The sequence below is a fragment of the Bos taurus genome, chromosome 11 (genome assembly GCF_002263795.3).
Source record: "Bos taurus isolate L1 Dominette 01449 registration number 42190680 breed Hereford chromosome 11, ARS-UCD2.0, whole genome shotgun sequence".
NCBI lineage: Eukaryota > Metazoa > Chordata > Mammalia > Artiodactyla > Bovidae > Bos > Bos taurus.
In genome coordinates, this window is record NC_037338.1 from 71335647 (window position 1) to 71362840 (window position 27194).

General features: G+C 52.6%; 1 protein-coding gene across 4 annotated transcripts; it reads right to left on the reverse strand.

The window, feature by feature from the left end:
• Window positions 1–1481: 1481 nt before the first annotated feature.
• Window positions 1482–24423, reverse strand: FOSL2 (FOS like 2, AP-1 transcription factor subunit). 4 transcript variants are annotated; one of them, XM_005212961.5, is made up of 4 exons: window positions 22156–22355; window positions 14157–14408; window positions 9184–9291; window positions 1482–6827 (listed from the first exon to the last, which is right to left on the reverse strand). In XM_005212961.5, exons 1-4 carry the CDS (start codon window positions 22213–22215, stop codon window positions 6306–6308), a joined length of 942 nt encoding a protein of 313 aa, XP_005213018.1. In that variant the 5' UTR covers window positions 22216–22355; the 3' UTR covers window positions 1482–6305. The 4 variants fall into 4 exon arrangements, with proteins under 4 accessions (XP_005213018.1, XP_015329021.1, XP_024854253.1 ...); XM_015473535.3 differs by having other exon boundaries at window positions 22151–22355; XM_024998485.2 differs by lacking the exon at window positions 22156–22355 and adding an exon at window positions 21967–22105.
• Between the last annotated feature and the right edge of the window lie 2771 nt (window positions 24424–27194).

Consider the following 27194-nt stretch of genomic DNA (forward strand, 5'->3'; position numbering starts at 1 on the left):
ACAGCCTAGACTCAGCTGGAATTGCAGAATTCCCCAACAGACCCTGTTAGAACCCAGTGAAGGTGGCCCCTTATTGTTTTTCTCAATTAAAAAAAAAAAAAAAAAAAACAACCAAAACTAAGAAGCTTTCTGCATGCTTTTAAGGCATTTACAGCTGCCCAGAGAAGCAGGACTACTTATGACTCCACTTAATAAGCACCTGGCAATCACCAACCTCTCTAATTGCCATGTGGGTGAAGAGGTGGGAATTCAAACAAACGAAGGAGATTTCGAAGTGTTACTGGAAGATGAAAAATGTGACGGAAGCGCCTAGGCATGAGAGGCAAGCAGAGACACATGCTTCTCTCAGGGCAGCATAACCCAGAAAGCCGACTGAAGCTGATGTGAACATTCCCAGCATCTGCCTCCTGGACACTTACACCGAAAAGAGCCGCATCAACTGCTCAGAAAAATGCAGGTACCACTGAGACACCCCAGGTACCATGGCCTGTGTTGTTTCCTCAGGCAAAAGTTGTTGCTGGGAGACCCAGTGCCAAGAGTTTTGAATGTCCGGTTCCTCACACCCCAGGCCTTCTCAAAAGGGAAAGGAGATAAAACATGGGGGTTCCCACAGCACTATCAATACCCTCCCCCTTTACAGAGAGGAAACTCTGGTTCAGAGAGATTACAAGTAGAGAGGCAGGGCTAGGATTCAGAGTGCCCGTAACTCTCACAGTCCAGAGCTCTTGGGTCCTCCAAGGAACGAGGCCTTCACTCTGGGCTCCTCTTCCGCAGGTTAGGAGTGGTAACTCAGTGCCTAACATTCAGCTGCTGCCGACCATCCTGACTGCTAACTACTCACACGTGTGCCTCCCTAGAGCACCCAGGACAGACACTCTCATTTACCCCCGGCTTCCTGGGCAGGGTCCAGCTGACACTTCTCAGTGTTCCACACCCACCAACCTGTGTCTATTCAAAAAGGACGTCGGGATGTGATTGTCCCACTTATGTACATGCCTTGGTTGTTTCCAGAGGCCTGCGTATGACCTCATGCAACCACCTGGACCCTCTGAGCAATACCTTAAATTGGCTTTTTGAAGATTCTCAAGTCCCCAGAGTCAATTTTATTGAAACAAAATACAAAGTGCCCCCAGGAAGGGACAGCCCTGTGAACTGTTAGTGGCTAGCATTTGGCAGTACGTGGCAGCTAGCTGAGAATCAGGCCCTAAGAAGTGGGAAATGGGACTGGGAGGGGTTGGAGAGGGTAAAGAGAAAGAAGCATGAGAAAGGAGGTGGGGAAGGTCTAGGCAGCCCACCCCCAGCAGCTCACCTTCTAATTTTGCTGTAAGAGATTCCCAGGGAGCTGTTCCCTGCTTCCCCATTCCCAACAGAAAGACCAACTCTGCTCACGGAGCCAAAGGTAGAAAAGCCTAGAAGGAAAAAAAGAGAAGCGACAGAAAAGATAGGAAGAAAAGACAGAATAAACCAACCATCAGAGGCTCTTCAATCTTAATTCATTTTATTCTACAAAAAGCTACTCAATTGAAAGTGAAAAAGCTAACAAAAAAAAAAAAAAGGAAAAAAAGTTGTAATATGTTCTTTCTTCCATAGCAGCAAGCTTTTTCTAACAAGCTTTCTTTAGTGCAAATACTGTAGGCTTGTATTACAGTAAAATAACAAAACAACAACAAAACACCACCAGAGATGCTTCAGAGCTGAGCTACTCCTCAAATTTCAAAACTATACAAAGATTTTTGAGCTCATAGTCCTGCCTGGAGAGGCCTATTTAGAAGCCTTCCCAATGGGACCATTTCACCAATATTTTTAAAAAAAAAAAAAAAAAGACAAGGTGCTCAGAAAGATAATTAAATTCCCCCATCAAGCTGTAGGAATCTTGTACAATGTTTTTTTTTTTTTTTACCTCCAGGATCTTAGAGCAGTCTTTATTCCACATCATCAACATACCTCAAATACAGATGCACGAAGCTTTTGATTTGCCACGATATACCAAAATACTATATATACATCTGTCACTTCAGAAAAGACACCCTGATACCTATTCTTTATACAAACGTGAACATTTTTCTTCCTCGACATCAAGTAACCACAAACTAAAATAAATGGAATAAACTTTTAATCATACACAGAAAATAATTTTTGATGAACAGAGCAGGATCTTTCCTTGTGTTCTAACGTAGAGTTCTTGGTGACCACTGTCCCCAGGGGAATGACACACCATCTTTAAAAACAGAACCTTTTTTTATACAGTTTATACAGCACAAGTCACAAATCATTTTAGAAACAAAGCATCATTAGCCTAAATTAAAAAAAAAAAAATTATAAAGAAGAAAGAGAGGGAGAGAGGAACTGAGCATTTTAATGCTATCTGTTTCTATTCAGGCTTGGTACAACACAAAGATGTAAACATTTAAAATAAATAATAAAATAAATGTCAATTACTTCTCCCCCTTCCCTTCCCATGCCCTGCTCAAAATTTGACCCAGCTCCTCCTGAACATGTCAGCCTTAGAAAATTAAAACCCTTTGTTGATATATGACCAATATACTAGAAGCATGAGAAGATGTCACATAGGTAGTGGGGTGACTGGGTTTCCTTTTTAAAAGGTGCAGGAGGACATGGGCACACCTAGAAATGTACACACGCACGCACGCACGCACGCACACATACACACGACCCGTCAATAAATAGTGAGATGCTGGCTTTTAAGACTGAATGCCAAGAAGACTCAACAAGCAGAAAGTAGCAAGACCACTTTACTTAAGTTTTTAAAAGAAAGTTACACACGCCACATATCCTATTGGTCCACAAAGTCTATAAGGACTCAGGTTAACCATCTGAAGAGTGCAAAGGAGCACATCACAGGGGAAACACATTTAGAGGTGGAGGATATTGTAGGGGGTGGGTCTTTGAGAACAAACCTCAGACTGAAGGCAATCTTGCCTTGGATCTTTGGAGAAAGACCTTCTCACCTCCAAGTGTTTTTGTTGATCCATTAGTGGTGGGCTTTTAATAAGGGAAGTCCTCATCACTTAGTCTCACCCTAAAGAGAGTATATATATATAAAAGTGCCTAACACAGTGCCTGGCACATAGAAGGTGCTATTCTTTTCCTTCTTAAAGAGGCCACATGGATGTCTGATCAAGGGAGGAAATCAACCTAAAAGTTACAAGGTGAGATTGCAAGAAGCACTGTTGGTCCATCAAGGAAAAGGGAGAAAAGTCCCAACGCCTGTAAGTTGAGCTCAATCTTAAGATGGAGCCTAGTGGGAACAGAGAGGAGACTCCCTTCCCCAAAGCCTGAGAAAGGGAACCAGTAGCCTCTGATGGTTCCTGGCTTTGAGTTGCCTGTGGGATGGGCCACAGTGAAGACACCTGGCCAGTCTCACAGGCAGAAAAATGATTTCTTTCTGAAAACTTCCCCAGTGAATTCTCCGCTTTGAGTTGGCTCTGGTAATTGCCTAAGCTTCACCTGGGATCTTCTCTCTGTCCTGTGTCAGCAGCTATCCCCATCCACTCGACAGGAAGAGGGCTGTTCCCAAGAGGCTAGCCAGGTGGCCAAGGGGACTGTGTGTTTCACACCAGCCTGTCAAGGAGTGCCTGCCCTATGTGGTCCCAGAGCTGCCTGCAGCCCAACTGGAGTCCACACCAGCTGCCTCACGGCTGGGGACACAGGGGGGCATGGGGTTCCCTGCCCAAGTCCAAAGGCTCCCCCTGCCGCTGCTCCCAAGGAGGAGGAGAAAGGAAGGAGGAGGAAGCAGCAGGCCTGGTGTCTGGCAGCAACTTTAGAGAACCAGCCAGAAGGCAGTGACTGAGGATATGCCTGTGAGTCAAGAGTGAATTCTCCAAATAACCTCTGGCTTTGAGGAAGCCAAACTACCTCCAAGAACAAAGTTAGAGGGTCCTGAATAGAAACACAGCTCAGAGGCCTCGAAGTCCTGCAAGGCGGCTGGGTTCTTGCTTTCTGCTGGTCCCAAAGCCAATGCAGTTTGAAATCTGAACTAAAGCCAGACTCCATTTCAGGAATGTCCAGCTTGGCCCCACGTCACATGCCAGGGCCTGCCTTGGGATCAGAGCTGTGCAAAGTGGGGCACAAAGGGACTTTAGAAACAAAACACCAGAGAGCAGCTTCATTTAAGAAATATATAATACATATATTCAAAAAGAAATAGCTCCCAGTTGGCCACAAATACCACTTGAGATGATTAAGTCTTTCAGAGCTGAGTTCACCCCAGTTCTTTTTGCCTGTCTCCTGCTACTCTTAGCTGACCTCTGTGTCCTTGATTAATCTGAAGCCAGAAACCCAAAGGCCCCATCTTATTAGAAGCGCCCCTCCCAGAACTTCTGGGGAACTGGGGGGCAGCGTCACAGCCAAGGAATGTGGGAAATAACATATTTAAAGCATCTGGGGGGAAAATCCTGTTTCTTTTAGTCTCCTCTCTTTGCAAGTCCTACCCCTCCACACATCACTCCCGGTCATAGTGGGCTGCGTATTTTAGGCATTGGGTTGTTCCATTCAGTGTGTCTAGGGCATGGCAAGTGAGTAATGAACATTAAATACCAGCCGGCGTGCCAGGCCTGGGTCTGTGAAGGGAACAGGTGAGCAATCATGTCATCACGTTTTCTCCCTCTCCCAAGTCCAACTTTGAGATTTAACCCCCACTGGGTTGATTTAAATAATATCTATATAGTTTTAAATTATCATACAATGATCTCTAGAGCTGAATCACAATAGCGGGGCCTCCCTCAGAGTACTAGGCCAGCAGAGGCCAATGCTGGAAGACCAGCCTTGGGGAGAAAAAAAGTCTCCGAGGGGTGGCAGGCGGGGACTCCGCTGAGCTCTGCGGAGCTGTGCTCCCGGGAGGAGGTGGGGGGGTGGCTGGAGGACCCCCTTTCCCCATCCTCCACCCCACAGGAAAGGGCAGCTCTCTTGCAGTGGGATTCATCTCTGATTTCAGCAGCCCCTGGGGAATGGCACATAAGCTGCAAGCCACAACAACAGCTCTGGGCCAGCTGTTCACAGCTGGCTGGTGGACCTGGGAAGCACACTGGGGTGAGGGGGCAGGGGAGTGTAAGAGAACAAGCGCGAGATCCATCAGGTAGCAGATGACCACAGAGGGTAGCATGGCCCAGCACCTTGGTGAGAGGTGAGAAGCAGGCGCTGGGGCTGCTGCGAGGCAAACCCCACTCTGACTGCCTCCCTCCTTCCTCCCCCTTCCTTTCCATCCACAGCAGAGGCGATTTTGAGGCTTGGGGAGGGGCCAGGCCCACGCTCATTAAACCTCCACGGGCGGCGTCACCCTGAGAGGCAGGGTGGGGGAGGGTGGAGCGGGCAGGGACTCGGAGTGACGTGTGGCTCCGAGGAAGGAAGGAGAGAAGGGTCCAGGGCTGAACGACGAGGCGGTAATTACAAGAGACGTCCTATTCAAGACACGGGGTGAAGAGAGGCTGGCTGGGACACCCGTGTGGCCCGCTGGCACTATTCCTGGCCATTCCTGGCCTGGTAATTAGGCATTTGGCAAACCCAATCCGTGCCCCCGCTGTCTCACTCACACCCTGTCTTCTGGCCAAGCTGCTCCTCCAAAAGCCGTCTCCGAGGATGGGTAGGAAGGGTCCTCCAAACCTCCTGGCGATGGTGGCCTCTCCTGGAGAGTTCAAGGAGCCCTGCTGGCGGTTCCGGAGATGGTGGTGGACCAGAAGTGTCAGAGGAGGGAAGGTTCTGTATTGCACATGGACTGTCCCCTTCTGGACAAGTCAGCCCCAGCCAAAGAGTCACCCTGCTGCCCCCTCTTCAGAAATGAAGAGCTTTACTATTCAGACCACCCAGATGAAATGTCATGGCAAATTCGATAAAAAACTAAGAGGAAGTGAAATTGACACTGGGGGAAGGAAGGGGCAAATAGAGGGAAGGTGAAAACAAAAAGGCATTGAGCATGCTTGGTGGGGCGGGAAGGACACCATCACTCCAGAGACACATCGGAACTGAGGGACAAGAATGGCCCAAACCAGCTTCAGGCTCTTCAGAAGCCAGGGAGATGCCCGAGTCCACCAGACCAAGTTCTCCAATGTTTTTCAAGAAACGGATTTGCTTCGCGAGATGGACGAGGGAGGAGGAGGTCCTGTGCCTTCCAAGAGCTCATCCAAGTCCTCCGGCGACTCACCACCAAATCCCACCTGGGTCTCCCCAGAGCCAGGAAGCTCTCTGGCAGGGTCCCCCTCTTTTCCTCACGGCCCCGGAGCGCTGGAAGGTGCTGGTCCCTGGGCAGGAGGCAGTGACGAGGACCCCCACCCCTGCCCCTGGGAGCTGGGTTACAGAGCCAGCAGAGTAGGGGAGTTCAAGGAGTCTGATGACTGGTCCCCACTGCTACTGCTTCTGCGGTGAGCCTTGGAGCAGGACTCAGAAGGCGATGCCGGCGACTCCTGCTCCAGCACACTGGGGTAGGTGAAGACGAGGTTCGAGGTGCCCGGAGTGATGGCAGGAGTGGAGGTCACCACGATGGGGGTGTGCAGGGGCTCCTCGCCATAGAAGCCCCCAGCAATGCTGATGGGCTTGATCACGGAGCGCTGGGCCTTGTCCAGCCCCGCCGATGAGGACGAGGGGCTGTCCTCTTCCAGGGGCTCCTGTTTCACCACCACGGCACCGACCCCTCCACTGGCCCCGCCGCGCAGGGCCTGCAGCCCAGAGGCCGGCGGGGACCGGCGTTCCTCGGGGCTGATCTTGCACACGGGCCCATGGGCCACCAGCATGAACTCCAGCTTCTCTTTCTCTTTCTGCAGTTCGGCGATCTCCTTCTGCAGGCCCGACTTCTCCTCCTCCAGCTCCTCAGTCTCCTGCAGGGGAAGAGGGGAAGGATGTGAAGGATGGTAGGAGATGGGCCAGGGGGTGTCAGATCTGGGTGAGAGAGGGAAAACCAAACACGGTCCTCAGAGGGCTGACCATGAAGCTAGTGAGCTCACACCCGACTGCTTCTGGGCCACCTGCATGTTCAGGATTCCTTGTTTCCAGAACTCCAGGTTGAGAGTAGAGGTGAGTCAGCTTGGAGGAAGGGTGAATTAACCCTTGTAGTGGCCATGACTGAGCACTAATAATAAAACTGAGTTTCCAAGAGGTTTAACCATTTGCCCGATGCCAGAGTAAGCAGATAGGGTAGCCTGGATCTGACTCCAAGATATCTGATTGCAGAGTCCACGTGCTACTACGCTTTTCTGTCAGGACTGCCCCTGGTACTCCGAGGGGGTGAGTAATAGTGAGACCTGGCGGGGGAAGGGAGCAGAACAGGCAGCTGCATCCCTCCCCCCACCCCCCATGCCTCTTCAAGCCCCTCCAGCTCGCCAGGGACATATCGACACTGAACTCTGAGCTGCGTGACTGGATATTTGTCTGCACACACAAGCCTAGGAGTAGCTGGCTTGTAGGAAGCACTCAATCCATCCCACTGGATCTTCACTGCCCCTCTTCTCTTTTTTTGCTCTTCAGGACTCACAGAACCCCCAGAGAACATTCAGTTCAGCCCCCATGCTTCAACAGATGAGACCCCTGCCAGCCTGAGTGGGCAAATGAGGCCGGCAGGGACCCTCTGCAAGGACCTCAGCCCCTCCTTTCACACAAAGCTAGAGAAGCAACAGATGCACGTGGTGGCGGGAGGTGGGGGGGTCGTCATGGAATTTACGGAGAGGTATGTGTCACCAGCCTCCTCCCCACTTTTCCCGAACACAGATTCCTGTTTGAGAACGAGATGACATGGGCCAGAGCTTTGCTAAGCAGAGTACAGCATATTCCGGAGTGAAAAAAACTTTCCATCTGTCTCAAGGGTCTGATGAACGTCATGAGCTTCTGAGAGGCTTCCTGTGCAGGATGTGGCTCAGAGGCTGGGTGGCTAGGTCGTGGGGAGGCGGGGGTGTAGGGTGTGAGGCTTCAAGGGGAGAGAGGGGAGGAAAACCGACGGGCCTTGGGGCACAGGCTATTCTGGGGCTGGTGGCAGAAGCACCTGGGGGTAGACCCAGGGGGATATGGCTCCCTGAAAGGTTAGTGGTGGGGAGGGCTCTCCGGGGTGTCTCCCGGGGAGTGCTGATCACTAATGGATCTGCCCCACCTGGCATCGGAGAGCTCTCACTCCTCCTCCCGCCTCTAACACCTCCACAGGCCACTACCAAGGGCATCATAGAATTCACCCGGTGCACATTTAAGGCCCATGAACAAGGGCTCTGGGATGGACAAAGAGAAGTGGAAGCAGGGGAATGGTAGCTGGGAGGATTAAATAAAGTAATAGGATTTGCAAGTCCATTTCGATTTCCAGAGCTCCAACCTGGCTGCTCAGTGCAATGACCACTGACACAGTTCACCTCATCTCCTCACTTGGAAAACATTCCACCCAGGAAGAGTCAGTCCTGGCTCTGGGTTTCCTCCACACGGCACACGGCCCCTCCTGGAGGGCTGGGCTCTGGAGGGAGTTACGTGATGTCGGTCAGGTCAAGGTTTGGGGAGGGAAGGGCGGGGCTGAGGGCCCCCAGGTGGGGGCAATTAGCTAGCAGGGGAGAATGACTCACAGGGCAGAATGAGGTACCAATGAGGTGACAGCTTCAGGATCAGAGCAGAGGCGGGGAACCCTCCCGCCCACAGAGGATATGAGAAAACCCCAAGATAGTACAACTCAGCTGCCTATGATCCATACCCATGAGACCCAGGGAGCGCCAAGACCCTGCAGAGGTGGAGAAGCCCAGAGAACCAGATGGCTGAAGCCAGGCTGGGCCCACTCCTGCCGGCGGCAGGCAGGCAGGCATGGGGGCGGCTGGAACCTGGGAAGAGGAACCCTGGAGGGGGCAGGCTTGGGCCTGCCTGGCTGCTGGCCGGCAACGGCGACACCCTCTGCCATCCCTCGCCCAGGAGCCCCAGCAGATCTCAGCACAGAATCCTTCAGATGCTGAGGTGAACAGGGTGCCAGGCCCAAGAAGCTTATCCAGTTCTTTCTGGGTCCATGCTGGGTGATAAAGGCCAGCTCCCTTCTCCCCACCCACCTCCTTCAAATCAGGGCAGGGCTGACCCATGTGCTCAGAAGAAGGAATGCTTCTGCCCATACTAACTCTGTCAGTTACTAGGGGTGAGGGAGGGAGGGGAGAGGGCCGGGAGCCCTGGGGTCCCAGCTTCAGCCCACCCAGGAGTGCGCCCACCCCACGCAGGGCTCCTCACCGCCTGCAGCTTCTCCGTCAGCTCCCGGCGGCGGTTCCGGCACTTGGCCGCAGCCAGCTTGTTCCTCTCCCTCCGAATTCGACGCTTCTCCTCCTCTTCAGGGGACAGCTAGAGGCCAGGGCCAAGGATCACGGTTAGGCTCGGGTGCGTGGCTCACAAAGCTTTTCCGCTTTTAACCGCATTGTAAGTAGGGGAAGAACCCCTTCTGGGACCGGGCAGGGAAGGAGGAAGGCAAGAGGAACGTGGCTCAGGGGCCCCAGAACATGTACCTCACCCCAGTTTGGGTGCCTGGGGGTAGGGGGAGCACTCAGAACTAAACCCCAGCCCCCAGAAGGTGATGTCACGTGTTTGAAGGGAGAGCAGGGTAGCCATGGGTCAGAGACTCACCAGCCCAGGCATGATGGCAGCATGTGACATGTCAGCCCTGATTCAGTGCCAAGACCCGAGAGAATGAGCTGGGACCGTTCCCCAGAGAGTCCCCTTGTGCCAGGCCTGGCCCCACCCACTTAAGCAGCTTCCTCCCAACTCGGCCTAATTACTCCTCCCCAACACTCTGCCTGCTCTGCAAGCCTTATTATCCCCACTTGATTATGTAGCTGGGCCAAGAGTAAGAACCACCCAGAGGGGGGGGTGCATGTTCTCTTGCCAGATGGCGGGAGGGAGGACCACCCCACTCCCAAGTCCCTCTGCCAGCCCTCGAGTGCTGGCTGCTCGCAGTTCAACCCAGAGGACTCACCAGTGTGCCTGGCACAGTGCTGGATTGGGCAGAACGAGCAAAGAGGAGGAGGAGCCCTGGAGCAGATTAAAACTCTGCTGCCCACCACATCTACTCATGCAACCAACCAGCCCTTCAACATGCCAGGCATGGTTTGAGGGGTTAGAGATTTGTCAGCGAACCGAATGAACAAAAATCCGCCTGTAGAGCTTATGACCTAGCTCCTCACCAGGAAGCTGGTTAGGGGCCTGCAGCTCAGGCCAGAGGGCAAGAACTCTGCTCCACCACCAGGGCTGATACTCTGTTTACATAGAGCCATTCCAGAGTTGATGTGAGTAGATGGCTGTGGGCCAAGGCAGGAAGGAATTCAAAAGGAAAGACCCCCTCCTTCAGTGATCAGACCCTGACAGCACACCATCTAAGTGCCAAGTGATGTACTGGGGGCTTAGAAGATTCTGGGGGCAGTAAGGCCCAAGTCCTCCCCTCAAGGGACATGTGGGGAAAAGGCCAAAGCCATTTTTGGAGGGCTGAGAGAGAAGCTGCCCCCCTGAGGGATGCTGCCTGGACCTCCAGCCAGCCTGCAAGTAAGGGAGCCACTCCCCGGGCTGGGCCCAGGCCAGAGTCCCCAGGACACTGCCTGCAGAGCAGGGCATAGCATCACTGTGTCCCTCCCTAGCACCATCTGTCCTTGCAGCGGCCTCCACGTGGGGCACACTGACCTGAGCCCATCCAGCTGGTAACATTACATTCCTGTTAGTCTTCAACCCTCTTACAAAGGCCTGGTCTTCGAGCCCACACTGGATCCTGGCTCCACTTCCCTCCTCAAGCCCCTGCCCCACCTCCCCGGGAAAGCTGATGGCTCCATGGTCTCTCTCCTGAGAGGTGTCGGGTGGCTCAGAGCCAAACGCAGATGTGGCACTTCTGGATGGACCCAGACAGATTACTGACCCTCCGAGCCTCAGATCCTCATTTGGAAAGTGGGGTTAATAGGACCTGCCCCGCCTCCCACAAAGCTTCTGCAGGGATCAGATGAGACGCAGTGTGAGTCTTCTCTAAACCAGAAAGTGCTGGAAAGAAGACAACGCAGTCCAGAGGTCTCCTCTCTGATACCCTTGCTGCACTCACTGAGCAGCAAATCAACCAGACACCCAGAGAACACAGACGGGGGCACCCTATTCTCTGTGGGATCACAGAGGATCACAGGCTGAGGTCACAAAAGGACACTTGGCCAAGGCCCTGAATACCTGCCGCTCCAAAATCCATCTCAGCCTGAGCCCGAGAGGGACCGAGAGAGCCTGATGGCCCTGTTGCAGCCCCAGGTTCAGGGCTCAGCATCAAAAGGCTACCAGGGCTCCCCTTGAGGCCCAGCTAGCACCCCGCTCCCTCACTGATGAGGGGCAGACAAGACAGAGAGCTGGTCCTGATCCACTTCTGCCTCCATTCCCCCTGGACAGATTCTGTTCTCCCCAGTGCCTTAGAAGTTTCTCTCTTCTAAGAAGTGTCTGGTGAGGTACAGGGCAACTTGTGGGAGCTCTTGGCATAGGAAATGTTCAGGGGCGGTGACAATATGGTTACAGCATGAGTGTGTCACACCACCACGTACCCACCCACAAGCCACACACACCCTCCCTTCCCCGCCACTGGTGGCCTCAGAGGGAGCCTCCGGGGCAGGCCCCAGAGGAGGGCAATGAGACACCAGGCCAGCGCCATAACAGCCTCTGCCCCCTGGGGGAGGCTGGGAAGGCAGAAGAGAGCCTCCGAGAAAAGACCCTAGAGCTAGCAACCTGAGGAGCCAAGTTCTAGGATGCTGCTGCCTAGGCTTCCTCTAAGCTGTTGCATGATGGTCTGAACTCCTAATTGACATGGGATAAAATGTTCCTGGCTCTCTCCTTCTATCTCAAAAACAGGAGGAAACTCTCCAAGGGCACGCCTGGGTGGTGTGATGGGAAAAATCACAGGGTTGAAGGTCAAAGGGGATGGATTCCAATCCTGGCTCTGCTGCCACTCACTGCATGAGCCTAGGCAAGGCCCTTCTTTCTAGGCATCAGTTTCCTCATCTGTAAAATGGGTGCAGAGGGAGATTTAGAAAAGCCAGTCTCCAAAGTCTCTTCCTCTCTAATCTTGCAAATTTGGTGTGACCTGGGTCCAGAAAAAGGACTTCCCTGGTAGCTCAGATGGTAAAGAATCTACCTGCAAAGGAGACCCTGGCTGGATCCCTGGGTCAGGAAGATCCCTTGAAGAATGGAATGGCTTACCCACCCCAGTGTTCTTGCCTAGAGAATTCCATGGACACAGGAGCCTGGCAGGCTACAGTCCGTGGGGTCACAAAGAGTTGGACAAAAGAATGAAGAGTATTTAGCACATCTTGCTTGGCTGTCCTGCTAACCTGGGAGCCCCTCACAAGCCTAGCTTGTAAAGGATAAGGGGTCCTTTACATACCAGGAGATAAAGCTTGGTACCCTGAGTTCCCTGAAGGAAGCACAGTTATAGAAGACACTGGGATCACTGCTACTGCATATTTATAACTACAAGCATGGAAGCAGCAGGGAGGAGGAGGGTATTGGCCACTTGCCCCAGGAGCAGAAGCCCAACAGGACCTGGGAACCGTTAGTGTCTATTACACACATCTCCCCATGCTGCCCCTGCACAAGGTCCGGCCATTAAGAGAACAAGCCAACAAGTAGCGGATACAAGGCCCAGCTTTATCCTCAGAGGAACGGGACTCGTGTAAAAGCTTCTGGTTCCTCAAAGCAGTGATCCTTGTAATTCTAAGTATCCTGGGAACTCGTGGCAGGCTTCCCAGGTGGCACTAGCAGAAAAGAACCCACCTGCCAATTCAGGAAACATAAGAGACACGGGTTCGATCACTGGGTGGGAAAGATCTGGAGGAGTGCATGGCAACCCACTCCAGTATTCTTGCCTAGAGAATTCCACGGGCAGAGGAGCCTAGCGGGCTACAGTCCATAGGGTCACAAAGAATCAGACACAACTGAAGTGACTTGGCACACACAAAGGGACTAGTGGCACTGGACCCACAGTTAGCCACTGGCACCACGTTTGGAAGGTCCTTGTATTGGAACACTGTGGGCCTGGGGATCCCAGAGTGCAGGTGGACAGTGACTGAAATGGGAAGGGGTTCCAAAGCTGTAATCGAAGTAATTCTCCAGGCTAATATTTCAGTTGAAAAAGGGATTCTGCTACTAAAGTATTTCCCTTCCTTGGACTCACGGTGGCATGGCATTGTAGAAAGAGCACTGCAGAGGGGTGGAATCCCAGAGGCCTGGTTCTAGACCACACTTCCCCACTCACTGGCCAAGTAGCCCCAGGTAGCTGTTTGGCTGTGTCATCTGCGAAGGGGGACAGGTGGGGCTCTTACAAGGCTCATTCCCTCCTTTCTAGAATTATGCATGACTCTGATTTCTCTTTTGGGAAGCGGGGGGCCATCACTGCCCCACTCTCCGCTAATACAGACGATAGACTTTTGGAGGCTCGGGTAGATGCTATCTAGAGAGCAGAGGCCCCGCCCCTTTCTGGCATCCCTCCCAGCCAAGTTGGCTCCTGCTCAAAGCTAAGCCCCTTGAGGGGAAAAAAGGCTGCTGTTGTCTGACCCCCGCTCCCCAATGTGTCCCTGGAGCTTAAGGAGCTGAGCAGATTCCAAAGACCCCAGAGTCCCAGATGTGTTTCCGGAATGTGCATCCCAGGCACTTGAAATGGGCTCCAGCCTCGAGTTGGAGGCCTGGGACATGGAGGGGTGATGGACACACCGTAGGCAGTACTGGCCTGGAAGTGGGCCCCTTTAGGACAGCTGGGTTCTTGCCCATACTAGATACTAGGAGACACTTAAGGGATAAGCCCACAAAGGGCTCCCCACCAGGGTTCATCGGCTGCTTGTCCCATGGTCCCTCTGCCAAGGATCAGAGGATACTGCTGTAGGCAGGTCCCAACAGTCCTGCCCGTGTGCTGACGCCTCATCATTCACCACGTGCTTTCCTACCATGATCTCATTCCAGTGGCAGCAAGTCCTGGCTAGCAAGACACCATCCCCATTTTGCAGCTGAGGAAACTGAGACTCAGAGATTCTAAGGGACATGGGCAAGATACCTGACTCTCAGGTCACATGCTCTGCCTCCAAGGAGGAGGGTCCTGAGTTCCTTCATCTCCCCAGTGCTCCCAGAACACACACCCTGCTCCTCGCCAGTCTGCAGGAAAACACTCTGCACTATAAAGCCACTAATGTGGCTCCCGAACAGAACTGTACCTGCTCATCTCTCCTCCTGCGGCCCACCGTGGTGCCAATGGTCTTGATCACACCGGGTCTCGGGAGGGCCATGTGCCCGGGGACAGAGGCCAGGCCTGGCAGGGGGCTGTAGGGGTGCGAGCGGGGGTATGGGCTGGACATGGAAGTGATCACCGTGGGCTGCACCATCCACTGCAGATCCTGGCTGGTCGTGATGGCGTTGATGGTAGGGATGAAGGCGCTGCCTGAGCCAGGCATATCTACCCGGAATTTCTGAAATGAAGAGGAAGATAGGACTGAGCCAACAAATACTGCAAAACAGGCCAAGCCGAGATAGAAGGCCAAAACCAGCAGAAAGTAGGGTCAGTGCCTGGAGTGCCGAGGTCAGGATAACTGGGCGGGGTTCCTGCACATCCAAGAATCAAGGGGATCTTAACTCTTCCCCGTCAGATCTGCTCCCTGACTGAGGTCCTGGAAACTCCATCCCCCACCGGCTCAGGAAAGATGTGGTCATATCCCCAATGGCTGCCAGGACAGATGTGGTCCTCAGCAGCTCACATCCCAGCAGGCCCTCTCTGAAACCCTCCAGGCCAGCTATGCCCCTATCTGCAGGAGAGCAGGCCTCCCATCTGGGCCACCTAAGCCTCTGGGTCACTTGCTCTTATTCCCCAGGTACCAGCTTAGTATCCTTTGAGGAGATTTGCAGACCAACTGCTCTACAGCAACAAAGATCACCAGGAAGTTTATCGTGTCTGCTTCTGTTACGTTCCAAAAAGTTTCATCATGGGGCTGTGATCCCATCAGTGTGAGACCATGAAAAGATCTCCCCTGACCCACGAGACTGAAAGCGGTAGCCTTTGCTGCCAGGCTTCCCCTTGCTGTCCTTGCCCTCCTTGACCTTCACCCCCATCTTGAGAGATCCTGCATCTCTCTCTACCCATTCATGTATCTATCTATCCGAGCTCACAGGCCTGTCTGTGGGAAACTTTAGCGCTGCTAGCTCTGGGTTTTCTCCCTGTCACTTAATTTATGCCCAGACCACGTTGCAGAGCCCTGTGGAACATGCTGCAGGAAGCAGTCTATTTAAAATATAACATGATGACAGAGTACCAAAGCTAAACTGGGCCATGCTCCTCAGCAGATGGGCCTGACCTTCCTTCAGAGCAGCTACTAGAAAGTGAGAAGGAGGGAGAAGGGGAAGACCCCCCAACTTCCAGATTTTCAGGGGAGAGCCCCCCTTCTGGAACCCTCAGCCTCAGATGATTCCTGTTCCCACAAAAGGTTCTGCACATCCTTTCTTCCCTAACTTGGGGGATGCAAAGATGACAACAATAATAACTAACACTTACTGAGCACTTACTAAATGACAGGCACCACAGTAGTGTTTAACCTAGATTATCCCATTAATTCTCCCTCTGAGGTAAGAACTACCATTATCTCCATTTTCGAGGCAGAAATTTAGGCTTAGAGAGATTAAGTAACTTATCCAAAGCCACGTTCTAATAAGCAGTGGGGTCAGGATTCAAACCCAGTTCGGTCTGACAGAGAGGCCAGGTCTCTCCCACACAATGCACCACTTTGCAGAATTGTTTTTCCTATCTTGAAGTCCAGCCCCAAGTGCTGGTATCCACCCCCAATGCACCTGGACAGAGCATCAGGGTCATTCCCACCCAGGATCCCTACAGACAGTCCCTCACCCAGGAGGCCGCACAGGTCTGTTTGACCCCAGATGAAAGCCCATTGACATTAGCATGGATGCTATAGCATCCCTGCTCTTGCGGCCCAACCAAGATTAGAAGTAGCAGCAGCAATGGCAGCTGCCTCTACCATGGTCTTTGCCCCTGGTGATGACATCTGTGTTCCTCTGTGTAAATAAAAGTGAAGCTTAAGAGTCCTTCATTGCAGCTCAGGGAGCTGGGGACCCTTCCTTGCTCACTCCCCTGCCTGACCCCAATCTAGGAGGTGGGATGGGGCTGCCTCACATCCCAGACTAACCTGGATAAAACGTCTTTTGGGATTCTGTGAAGTTGCCAGTGCAATGGATTCTGGGAGGCAATGAGGAGAGCTGCCCAGTGCAAGAATGGATTCTGAGTCATCTCGCAGGGCAAAGACAACTGGGCTTTTTATCAGGAGCTGAATGAAAAGTACCAGATGTACCTAAGTATGTGTGGTGTGTGTGAAGGAGGGCTGGGTGCAGTGAACATGGAAGGATACAAGTGGGAAATGATCTTCAAGGAGGAAAAACAGACAACCAGAGCTTAAGGAAGAGGGCATTGGGAACACATGAGCAGCTGAGTGTGTGCAGAAGCACCAAAGCCCAGGCAGCTATGTCTCTCTTAGGATGCTGCGTTGGGAGGGAGGCTGGGAGGTCATCTGAGTCAGGAGGCCTGGATGTGAGGCCTTGGTGAATCACTGGGGACTCAGTTTCCCTGTCTGGAGAGGGGAGCAGTAACACCAAACTCTTTGCACTATCACAAGGATTAAATAAGGAGCTACTTGTAATCACAGGCTATGAAAGCACATCAGTGGTGCTCAACCCTGGCTGCAACATTAGAATATTCTGAGGAGCTTTTCAAAAACACCAATGCAGGAGCCAACCTTACCATTAGAGTTCTAAAATCACTGCTTTCGGGTGGTGTTCTGATAAGCTTTTTAAAAAAAAAAAAACTAAGGAGGTTCTAATGTGCAGTCAGGGTTGAGAAATGATGCTGCAAATAAATGGAAGGTGCTATCATCATCATCATCACAACAATGACAACCATCACAGCCACCATCACCATCACCACACGCATTGTCATTGGAAGTGTCTGGGGGAAGGGGTGGCTCCTGGGAGAACTGCCAGCTTCTCATTCCTGGGAAGCACCCAACATTTTTCTTGTTTCTCTCCCCGAGTCAGGTTCTGGGTTTGAAAGACACCCATGGCATCTAGTAGGACAGTTTAACGTCCTTCCTTCGAGGGGCAGGGGGCTGTCAGCTTTCCTCTCAGGAGAGCACCCAAGAAGTTGACTTCTCATTCCAAGAAAAAAAGAGCTCCCATTTCAGGCTAAGGGAGGGGAGCCAAAAGCCTGAAGCAAAGCTGGAAAGACTAATTCTGCTTAGGACTAAGTGGCAGACTCTCAGCCCCTCTCAGGAGGCCCTCCGGTCCACTCTGTCTGTGATGGCAGGTCTACAGAAGGCCATACCCGGCCATCAGCCAGATTCCTTGCAGCAGTAGCTTGGTCTAGACAAAACAAGACGCAATAAAAACAAGGCAGTAGGTAATGACTGCCTCTAAATGCATGCACAACTCGTTTCAGAGGGAGGTAAAGCCATCTGGGTAACACACTGCTTCTGAGCTGCAAGGAAAACAATGTCCAGCCCCAGAGGGGACTGCTAAAGGAGGCTTTTGTCTCCAGCAGGAGCCTCTCTGAGACACACACAAAAGTTTAAGTGAGATCTGGCAGATTTGTGTTTTGTGTCAACTCTGAAGGTATTTTTCAGAAAGTGACACTGGAGTTGGAGAGAAGAGGTGAGCCTCAGAGTTTGTGGTCCCAGAAGTTAGCCTGGCGTTTTTCTCTCCCAAGAGGACCCAAGAACCAGTCACATGTCATGTTGGGGAGAAATCACAGTTCTCTACCAATGGGTTAACACCGAACAGAAACCAAGATGGGGCTTCTCAGCTGCAGGTACACGGTGGTTTGATCCCTGTTGCAGCACCAACAGGGATGTTGGTGTGCTGGGGGTGGGGGGCTAGAGGAGGTAACCCAGGACCCTCACTTGACCCCCCTGGAGCTCTCCACTCCCTTGAAAACTCCTCCTCTAAGGACAGCATGGAAGGTGCTGGATGGCTATGTGGTATTCCAGTCTGGCAGAGCCTCCAAATGCTTTATTTAACTGTGTCATCCTGTTGACTTCTGGGTGGGCAAGAATGCCTATAAAAGGACAAATTGCCCCCCTCCCCCCAACCTCCTTTGGAAGTTTGGCAAACTTTTGCTGTAAAAGGCCAGATAGTAAATATTTTAGACTCTGCAGGCCATAAGGTCTCTGTGGCAACTACTCAACTCAGGCACTGTAGCGTGAGTACAGCCACAGACGAGATGTAAACAAACAGGCGTGCCTGGACTCTCTTAAGCCCTATTTACAAAAAGACTTGGGCCATAGTTTGGCGACCTCTGTCCTAGAGGATTATTCTCATCTCAGTAAGCTCAGGTTGAGGGGAAAAGAATAAAGAGAGGAAATGAGAAAGCAAAAAAGCAGAACCATTCTTCTAACGCAGGGAATCAAGCAATGGACTCTCACTAGCCAGCGTCAATCTCCAGAACCTGAAGCCGAATGTTGAGGTTGCAAGCCTTGATGGGGGTCTTCGGGCAGCAGAACCTCCTTATCCTGAATTTAAGGGAGCCTTGGGGCCGCTCAGTATGTATGTGTGTCCTGCTGCCTATGAGAAAGCTCGGAACAAGGGGCCTTTAGTGCTACCCAGCTTCATCAGATCAGAGAGGTCCCTTCAGTCCAGAAATTGCTAACTTGAGGAAATGACTTTTCTGAACTCTGTAGGGCCTCAGGTTCAGAAAGGTCTAGGAAGCAGGGTTTGCTTTCCTGCAGACATGGATGTGGCAGGGCCTATCCCAGAAACTCCTGGCGTGAGGGGCCCAGAAGTGGCATTTAAGATGGAATCAGAGTTGGTGTTCAGGGTCCATCCCCTCAGCCAGGCATTTCTCCACGAGGTTGACTCTTGACTGGGCCACCAAGCACTCAAGCCATCAAAACCCTGAATACCTGGGACCTGCCTCGACAGGTAGAAATGATTATGCATGTCTGAGAAGAGACTGGGTTCTCTCTCTTAAGAACCCCCTTTTTTTAGTTTCCCAGCACAGGAAAAGGAAAATTCCAACATCCCAGGAGACTCGCTTGGGGGAAGAGGAGAGGGCAGGGCGAATGCTGCCTCAAATGCCCCAGAATAAACCTGCTGAGGTCCAGTTTGACTCAAATGCTCTGTACTTTTACTAAACGTGGGGTGTTCTCCAAAGCCTTCTCTGTGGAATTCAACCAATTTTCACAGATTCTATATGGGACATCACCTTGACCTTTGACCTTTCATTCCTGAGGCTCAGCACTAATGTCATCATGGAAATAGTCATCAATAACTCATAATCCCGCGCCACCTCCCCCCCCCATTTTCCAAGTGATTCCTGTCAGGTTCACTTGAACAAATCACATTATCCTCCTTCACCTAACTGCTAGGGTGAAGAACAGCAAAGAAAAGACAAAAGCAAGGAAAAGAAGGTGACCAATACTGAGTTGTCCACCAGGTTCCCTGATGTCTTGCCTTCCAGGGCCCTTTTGGACAGAAATTCCACTCCAAAGCAAGAGGGAATTCCCTCTACCCTTCTGTAGACCCCACTCTGTACCCCCACCAAGCTAAGACAGCTCTGCACTCCACGGGAATGGCATGCCATCTCATCCTCTCTACAACCACAGCAGGTGAGCATGGCCAAGTCATTGTCCCGTGATGGGGCATTGGGTAAGATGACTCTTACACCTTCCCTCTCTGGCCCATCGAGTCCAAGAGGGACAGAGTTACCAGCTGGGGTTGGGAACAGATTTATTTGCCTCCATCAGGGCAGCTGCCGTCATTTGGAAATGCCGTGGCCACAAAAGATGCCACACACAGCATGGAAGAGACGGAGTCACAAAACACTAATTCTTTTTCTTTCTTTCAATGGATAGACGAGAAACCTAGCCTCCTGAATTCTCAAAATCAGTGCATTTATTCCCCTGTAACGGGATGGGGGTTGGGGCGAATCGAAAGGTCTAGGTGGCAGAGGTGCCTGCTTTGGTGTGCCTTGTCTTGGTGACTGCTCTCCCAGGAAGACTCTTGAGATGGAGACCAGCAGGATTTGGGGTCACATCTTGCTTCGGACCCTGCCAGATCACCCAGACCTCACACATCACCCTTGGTTCCTTCTATGCCAGATCTTTTGATAACTTCCAAATATTAAATTCACCCTCAAAAGACAAAAATATGTTAGGAGGGAGGGTTTTCAAAAGAATTTGCTGAAGCCAATTCCAAAGAGGGATGTTGTAAAATCTTTCTGAGTCTGACTAATAGCTACAGCATCCAAATAAGAATTTAGTCTCCTCAAGGAACGGTTATGAAGGGGACAACAGCTGATTTGGATGCATAAGTTCTGGTGTGTTTGTATTAAGACAGGAAAGAAAAAAAACAGAGGCTCCTAACTCTACACTCACCTTGAATAATGAGCCAGGTAGAAATAAAGCAATGGAAGTGCACTCAGGGGTTTGAATAGGAAAATTCAACTGCCACTCAGACAATACGTGACTGCTGCTTCACCCCATTCACTTTGATGAACCAGTGACACTGACTTCCACCAGCAAGAATCAGCGGAACAGACAAATTCCTGGGATAACATTTTGTTTGATCCTAATCTACAACATCTGTGAGATCAAGGCAAAAACAAAAAAAAAAGGGTACCAGACCCTTAATATACACCTCCCACCTTCCCACCAATTCTGAAGACCGTCTCCTCGAACAATTTCCAGTGTCCTGCTACAAACAATATCAAGAAAACAAGCCTTCGGAATTTGAAGACATTGTGCTGCCAATGAACAGATATAAAAATAGAGAAAGAAAAAAGCACTCCTTTTTCAACCATGCTTTATTTAGAACAAAATAAAATTAGAAAAGAAACTGCATTTCGAGGTCAAGCAACTCCTAGTTAACCACTGTTAAATATGTGGCATTTATTTGTCCTGAATTAAAAAGAAAAAAAAAAAGTCCTAAGAATTTCGAAAACTCACCAAGTTAACACTCTCTGGGGCTGGAAAAATACATTCCCCAGATAGTTCTTCTAAGAATGTCCCGTAGGGGGCACTAAAGAGGCACGATTGGGGCTGACTTGGGAATCACAGTCATTTCTGGTAAAAGTTCTTTGATGTGAGGAATGTCCCAGCCTGGTACAGTTGGCAAAAGTTCACTCTGGGGAATTTTGTGTGTGTGTGTGTGTGTGTGTGTGTGCGCGTGTATGTGTGTCTGTCTGTCTCTTGGAAAAGAATGGTTGCCAAAGAAGAGAGTTATTCTGTTATTCCTTGGTTCCAAAAAGGAACTGTCCCCTTTGATTTATTTTCACAAGTTATCTGAGAAACAGACAAATGGCAGCCTTGGAAAAGTTCTGGGTCTTGTTTTTGTTTTGTTTTTTTCATTAAAAGGGGGCCAAGCTGATGAAAACAAGTTATGAAATGACCTATGTTTGTGTAACTGGCTAGATTGCGTAATGCTCAGGGCCTGAAACCGTGAGTCGAGCAGTCAGCCAGGGCATATATCTGGGAGGTGTTTTCCTAGGAAAGTTAGGAAAGAGAGAAAACAACAATAAAAAGAAAAAGCCAGGGGTGGGGGTGTGTGTGCAACTATTAGGGGCAAATCAAATCACCAATGACCAACGTCTGAGATTAAAACTATAACTGGAACAGGAAATATTTTTCATACTTCAAGTTCCTGCCACATACAAGAACAGAGGTTTTAACAAAGAGTTATCTGCCGCCCCCCCTCAAGTCACTGAAACTCACAGCCATGTGTTAAGACCAAGCTTCATGAAGTGAGAAGAAAGTCCTAGGCTAAGTAAACAGCAACAAATTTCTAAGGAATATTAGACCCCACAAACAAAGAGAGGAGAAAAAAATAATATTCACTTGCCCAAGGTAAAACCAGAGCTCTTACACTGAGCTGCCACAAAAGGAGGAAGGCCCATCACCAACTGCCAGGAAAGTCTCTCCATAAAGGAAGCTAAGAGAAATAAAGTGATTACAGGTTTTATCTGGTATGCAATAAAGTTACCTTGAGCCCGGGTGGGGTCACAGACATGTGAAATAACAAAAGCTTCTCACGTCAGCTCTTAGGACCACAGAACAGCTCTGCTCCCAGTCACAGGGATGATGGAAAAACCCTCTCCCGTCCTCCCGCCACCCCTTCCCCTCCTCAGGAGTGGACAGGCTGAGAAACTTGCCCAAAGCGGCATTACCTTACCAATCCCTCTGGTTTGAAAGGCTCCTTGCTTGAGCTGCTGGGCCGAATGGACAGGCACATACGCAAGAACCCCGTGCACCAGTTATTACTAATTGCAAAATCCTCATGTGTTACAGCACGCTAGGAATTAGCCAACAGCTGCTTTTTGCTTCGGTAATGAGGCCCCATTACACTCTGCTGGACTGAGTTCTCTTCCTTCTTCCTAGCTCTGGTTTCCTGTCTGATTTTCTTCCAAAACAGGGAATTGCCTCCACTCACATCCTGGGCTCAAAGCCCTAGTGACACAGATTATTCAATCGGGGCACTGATGTCCGGTCTGATTTTCCATCTAGGCCCCAGAGTCTGAGTAAAGCCTGGCTGCAAGGTTGTAACATTTCAGTGATGACTGCCGCAGAAACAGCAGCCAAAGGAGCAAATGAGAAATCAAAAGATTCCTTCCTGATTTGGAGAGGCAGAGAGGGACAAAAACAGAGGGGCTGTTGAACTGGAGAATGAGGGAATAGATGTCAAATGACTCCAACCCATTGCCTAATGATGGTTGGATTCAATAGAAACCACCAATGGGGCTGGAAAGCAAACAAAATCACTTTGGGACAAGATTTGAAACTCATCACCTTAGTGTTCATTATTAAGGGTGCATGCACTGACTGTGCCCTCAATGCACTGACAAGGCTCTCTACAGTGGGTGCTTATGGGGATACCAGGGCAGGTAGAGGCGAGGCACAGAAAAGCGTTTTGAGGATCCACCAGGTATGGGGAACCACTTTGGAATAAGATATCCTCAGTTACTAAGAGAGCCACGTTTCCATTTTATTCTCCATCAGGGTCCCTCCGCCCTGGAAGCCCACCGCAGCCCCTCCTGGTTGCCTGGCTTATAGAGGCCAAGGCCACCGCCTAACCAGAGCAACTCTTGCTGCAGCCAACTGGGCTAGAAACTCGGCAGATCCTGACCAAGACGGGCTTCAGGGTCTAGCAGCCTTGTTTAAGTCAGATCCCTCACAAGCCTCTGGGTGGGTGGGTGGGTGGGGGGTGGGGGTGGGGTGGGAGGTGGCTGTTGCAGAGGGTAGGCACCCCATCAGCACCACCAACCTAGCAACAACTTTCTGGTATTTATTCTGGTATTTATAGACAGAGATGGCAGGCACAACCTCTCCAGCGCAAACCAGTCCGCCTGCTTTAGAAACAAGTTATTTCTCGGCTTCCAGAACCATTCAGGAGCCTAGAAGAGGTCTCTCCAGCTTCCCGTCTCTGTGCAGCCGTCCTGGCCCCAGGTACTCCCCAGGCCCCAAGGCGCCCCTTTGGGTGGCAGTTCAGGCTCCTAGACTGACCCTAACAGGAGGTGGATGGGCGCAGGGTACATAGACGCACGCAGCCGGAGCCAATCAAGGCTGACCTCCTTCTTCCTGACCTTCGCACCTGACTCCCTGAGTGACAATTCTCGCCCTCACTCTGGATCACTTGAAGGAGCCCAACCAGTTTCCGAGTTCCCAACCTCTTTCCGAAATTAACTAAGACCAACGGCGGGAGAAGGTGCGGGGTCGGGGTGGGGAAAGAAGGAGAGGGCTTTTTCGCAGGAATAAGTTCTCTAGATATCGGAAGGGGCCCGTGCGTGAAAAATTTGGGAAGGGGGGGTCCACCACGGAGATAGAGGGGAATGGAGATGAATTCCTGGGAGAGGAGGGAGGCACAGGCTTCTGGGAACGGGACCTGCAATTCCAGGAGCTTGTCTGGATACGATGTAGCGTGAAGGACAGGGTTTGTAGGTTCTTTCAGCCCACTCGCCGCTCCAGTTAAAAAAAAAAAAAAAAGTGTTGGCGAGGGTAGAGGGGGTGAAAGGAGGTGTGGGCAGGAGATGAGAATTCAGAACTTACAATGGTGGCCCGTAGGTATTTTCTCACCAAACCGAGAAAGGGCAAAGAAAGCAAAAGAGGCAGTGGCGGCGAGAGGAAGGCGGGGGTCCACCCGCGCCGCCAGGTGCACCCGGGGCCCGCACCTACCTGCTGGCCGCCGCCGCCGCTGGAGTAGGACTCGGCGTGCGCAGGAGAGCCGCTGCTGCCCCGGGACGAGGTGTCAAAGTTCCCGGGATAATCCTGGTACATGATCCGCGGTGGGGGCCCGAGAGAAAACAGGGTGTTTTTCTTCCCCCGCCCTCGCCGCGGCCGCGCACCGGCTGCTGTGCGCTGGCTTTCTGCTGGCCGCGCCTCGGGCTTGTCCCCCTCGGCGGAGGCACCCCGGGAACAGGGCCCCTTGAGCGCCGAGCGCTACACCACTTCTTTCCTGCTCTGCGAGCGCCGCGGGACCAGTTGTCCACCCAGTCCCTCCCTCTAAAAAGTCCGCGCGTCCCTCGGTCCCTCCCCTGCGCGCGCCCTCCCGCCCCCGCGCGCAATCGGAGCCCAGCCGAGACCGCCGGCTCAATCAAAAATCGGTAATCAAAAAAGAATGGGAGTCAACCCGGCGGGTCAAGCCTGCCAGGTCTGGGGACCCCCGATGTCAGGGCAGAAAAGAAAGAGGGGGGAAAAAGGCAGAAAGAAAGGCTGCCCGCTTGGAGAAACTTCTATTTCCTCCTTTTAGAAAAGGAGCTGAGAATAAACTTCCTGTGGCCGACTCGCAGCCGGAGTTTGGAGCGGCTCGGACACTTGACTAGGAGAAGAAGGCAGCCTGCGCCCGGCCCACGGCCCGGGAGGATCCAGCTGAGCCGGCGTGGAGAGGGACGCGGTGCCGCGGCTTCGGCGCCCGGACCTGCACCCCTTTCCCGGCGCCCGCTCCCGGACGGGCCCGCCTCGCCCGTCCGCGCCTCTCTCTCTCCCTCTCTCGGTCCCCGCCGAGCGCCGCTCGCTTGCTCGCTGGTTTGCTCGGAGCCCCAGCGCTCTGCCCGAGATGAGTCACTACAATGGCACGATTTCAACTCCACACTCTTTATTCTCCAGCCCCTGTACCTCACGTCAACCCGACTCCACCTTGCAGGGAGGAGCGCGCGGGGAGGTGGGGGGAGAAGGCCGAGGAGGAGGGGGAGGAGGAGGAAGACGCGCGGGAGGAGGCGGGCGCAGCGCTCCCCTATCTGCCCCGGCTCCTGGCCGCGCTGACGCCAGCCACACACCCCGCGCGAGGAAGGAAGGCGGTGGCGGGGGTGGGAGCGGACCGCTGGCGCGGTCTGGGGGAGCCGAGGCAGCCTGGCCCATCCCCACCCCACCCCCCCGGGCCACGCGCCCTTGGTCTGTTCCACTGGCGCACGTTGCCAAAGATGGTCATTTGCGTTAGAGGACGCGAGTGCGGGTTCCCTAGCTTTCGGGTGACGTGGAGGGAGAGGGATTCCCTCGCCGGCTCCCGAGCGCGCCACGGCCTCCCCACCTTCTCCACCGCCCGGCGAAGGGGCGCGGGGCGGGGCCCCTGAGAGCCGCCGCGGGGGCCTCGGCGCCGTGTTTCAGAAAATAATCACAGTCCTGAAGAGCGAGACGGGCGGTTCAGTGCGGCGCCACCGCGAGGCCGAGAGCCGGGCGCGCAGAGCCGCTCGCAGGGAGGGCGCGGCCGCGCACGGTCGTCGGCGCCCTTCGCGGCGCCACCCGGAGCAGCGGGCGCCCTGGGCGCCCTGGGCATCCGCGCCTCCCTGCGGCCGGAGCTTGGCGGGGCGCAGCGCAGCCGGGCGGGGCCGGCCTGCCTATTTTCCCTTCCGCGGCTGGCTCCCCACTGCTTCCCGCCCCCCTCCCCTTTCTTTTCGGCCCTGCAATTAATTTGTTAGGAGTAGCCTTGAAGACGAAATTAACCAGTCAAGACATTCCGGCCGCCCTCTATGCTGGGCAATTAGGACGCATCTAATAGGAGTAATCGGGCATTATAAGCAACCTCGACTGTTAGGAATTTGAAAGAAAAAAAAAAAAAACAAACAGGGAAGAGGCAGGCCCGAGAGAGGGCGTGCCCCAACGTTGTCTTCAGCTGTTTTGGAGCGAAGTTCAGGCAGTAGGTAGTCCGGATTCCTAGCTTCTCCTGCCTCGCGGGGCGGGGCGGGGCGAGGTGCGGGGTAAAGAGCACAGGCCCTGGAGTGTGAACGCCAGGCTGTGCTGCTTACGAGCTGTGAGACTTTGGGCGAGTCCCTTAACCTCTCTGGGCTTCAATTTCTGTCTGTAAAACGAAGGGATTGAGACATGACCTTCTAAGGCCCTTGTCAGTTCTGGAACTTCAGTCCTTCTGCAGAGATGATGATCCGGAAGAGCACTGTACTAGGAGTCAAGGAAATCGAATTCTGCTCCAGGCTTTGCCTTAGTCTCATACCCAGCTCTTAATGTACCAGCAGGAAGATGCGTGAAGGCTGTGAAGCGTTGTGCACTGTAACACATCACAGTTTCGGCCCTCAGTCTCCTTATCTGTAAAGTGGGGGTGTTGCTAGGAAAGAAAAATAGAACCCAGCCGGGAACTCAAAGCTTTCCCGGGGCTCTATATAAAGCGCTGGCGTTTCCGGGACGGCTGGCGGCATCTGGCCGCCCCAATGGCCCCAAGATACGGTAATCCTAAACAATACTCGGGGTCATTGTTTACAACTATAAAACACATTCTGTCCTCGGCTCCATCCCCAAGGACGCGCGTGGAGAGGCGAGGCTGGCTGGGCTCCTCGCACCTCCCTCGCCGCCTGCAGCGCAGCGTCCGCAACTCCACGGGTCGGGACGAGAAGTGCGAGGCAGTTGGATGCGCGCACCCAGTGCGGGTCTTGCCGTTTTTTGCCATCTCTCGCTCTCTCTCTTTTTTTTTTTAATCCTGCGTCCTGCCTGCCTGGGTGTGTTTACGCTCCTCTCCCAGCAGGACTGAGTAAATGCAGTCCTTTGACGCAAAACCGTTCAGCCCTTTCCCCAGCGGCAGCGGCAAAACCCAGAAAACTGGGGGTGGGGACGGTGTGGGGAGAGCGCAGGAGAAGAAATCGTGACACTTTCTGACTCGCCCCGCCATCGCCTCCCGCACCGCACGGTCCTCGGCCGGCCTGGCGAACTCCTAGGTGGGGCTACAAAGTTAGGCGCGGTCCGGGCGTCCAGCTCCCTCCTGAGAGCAGCCGC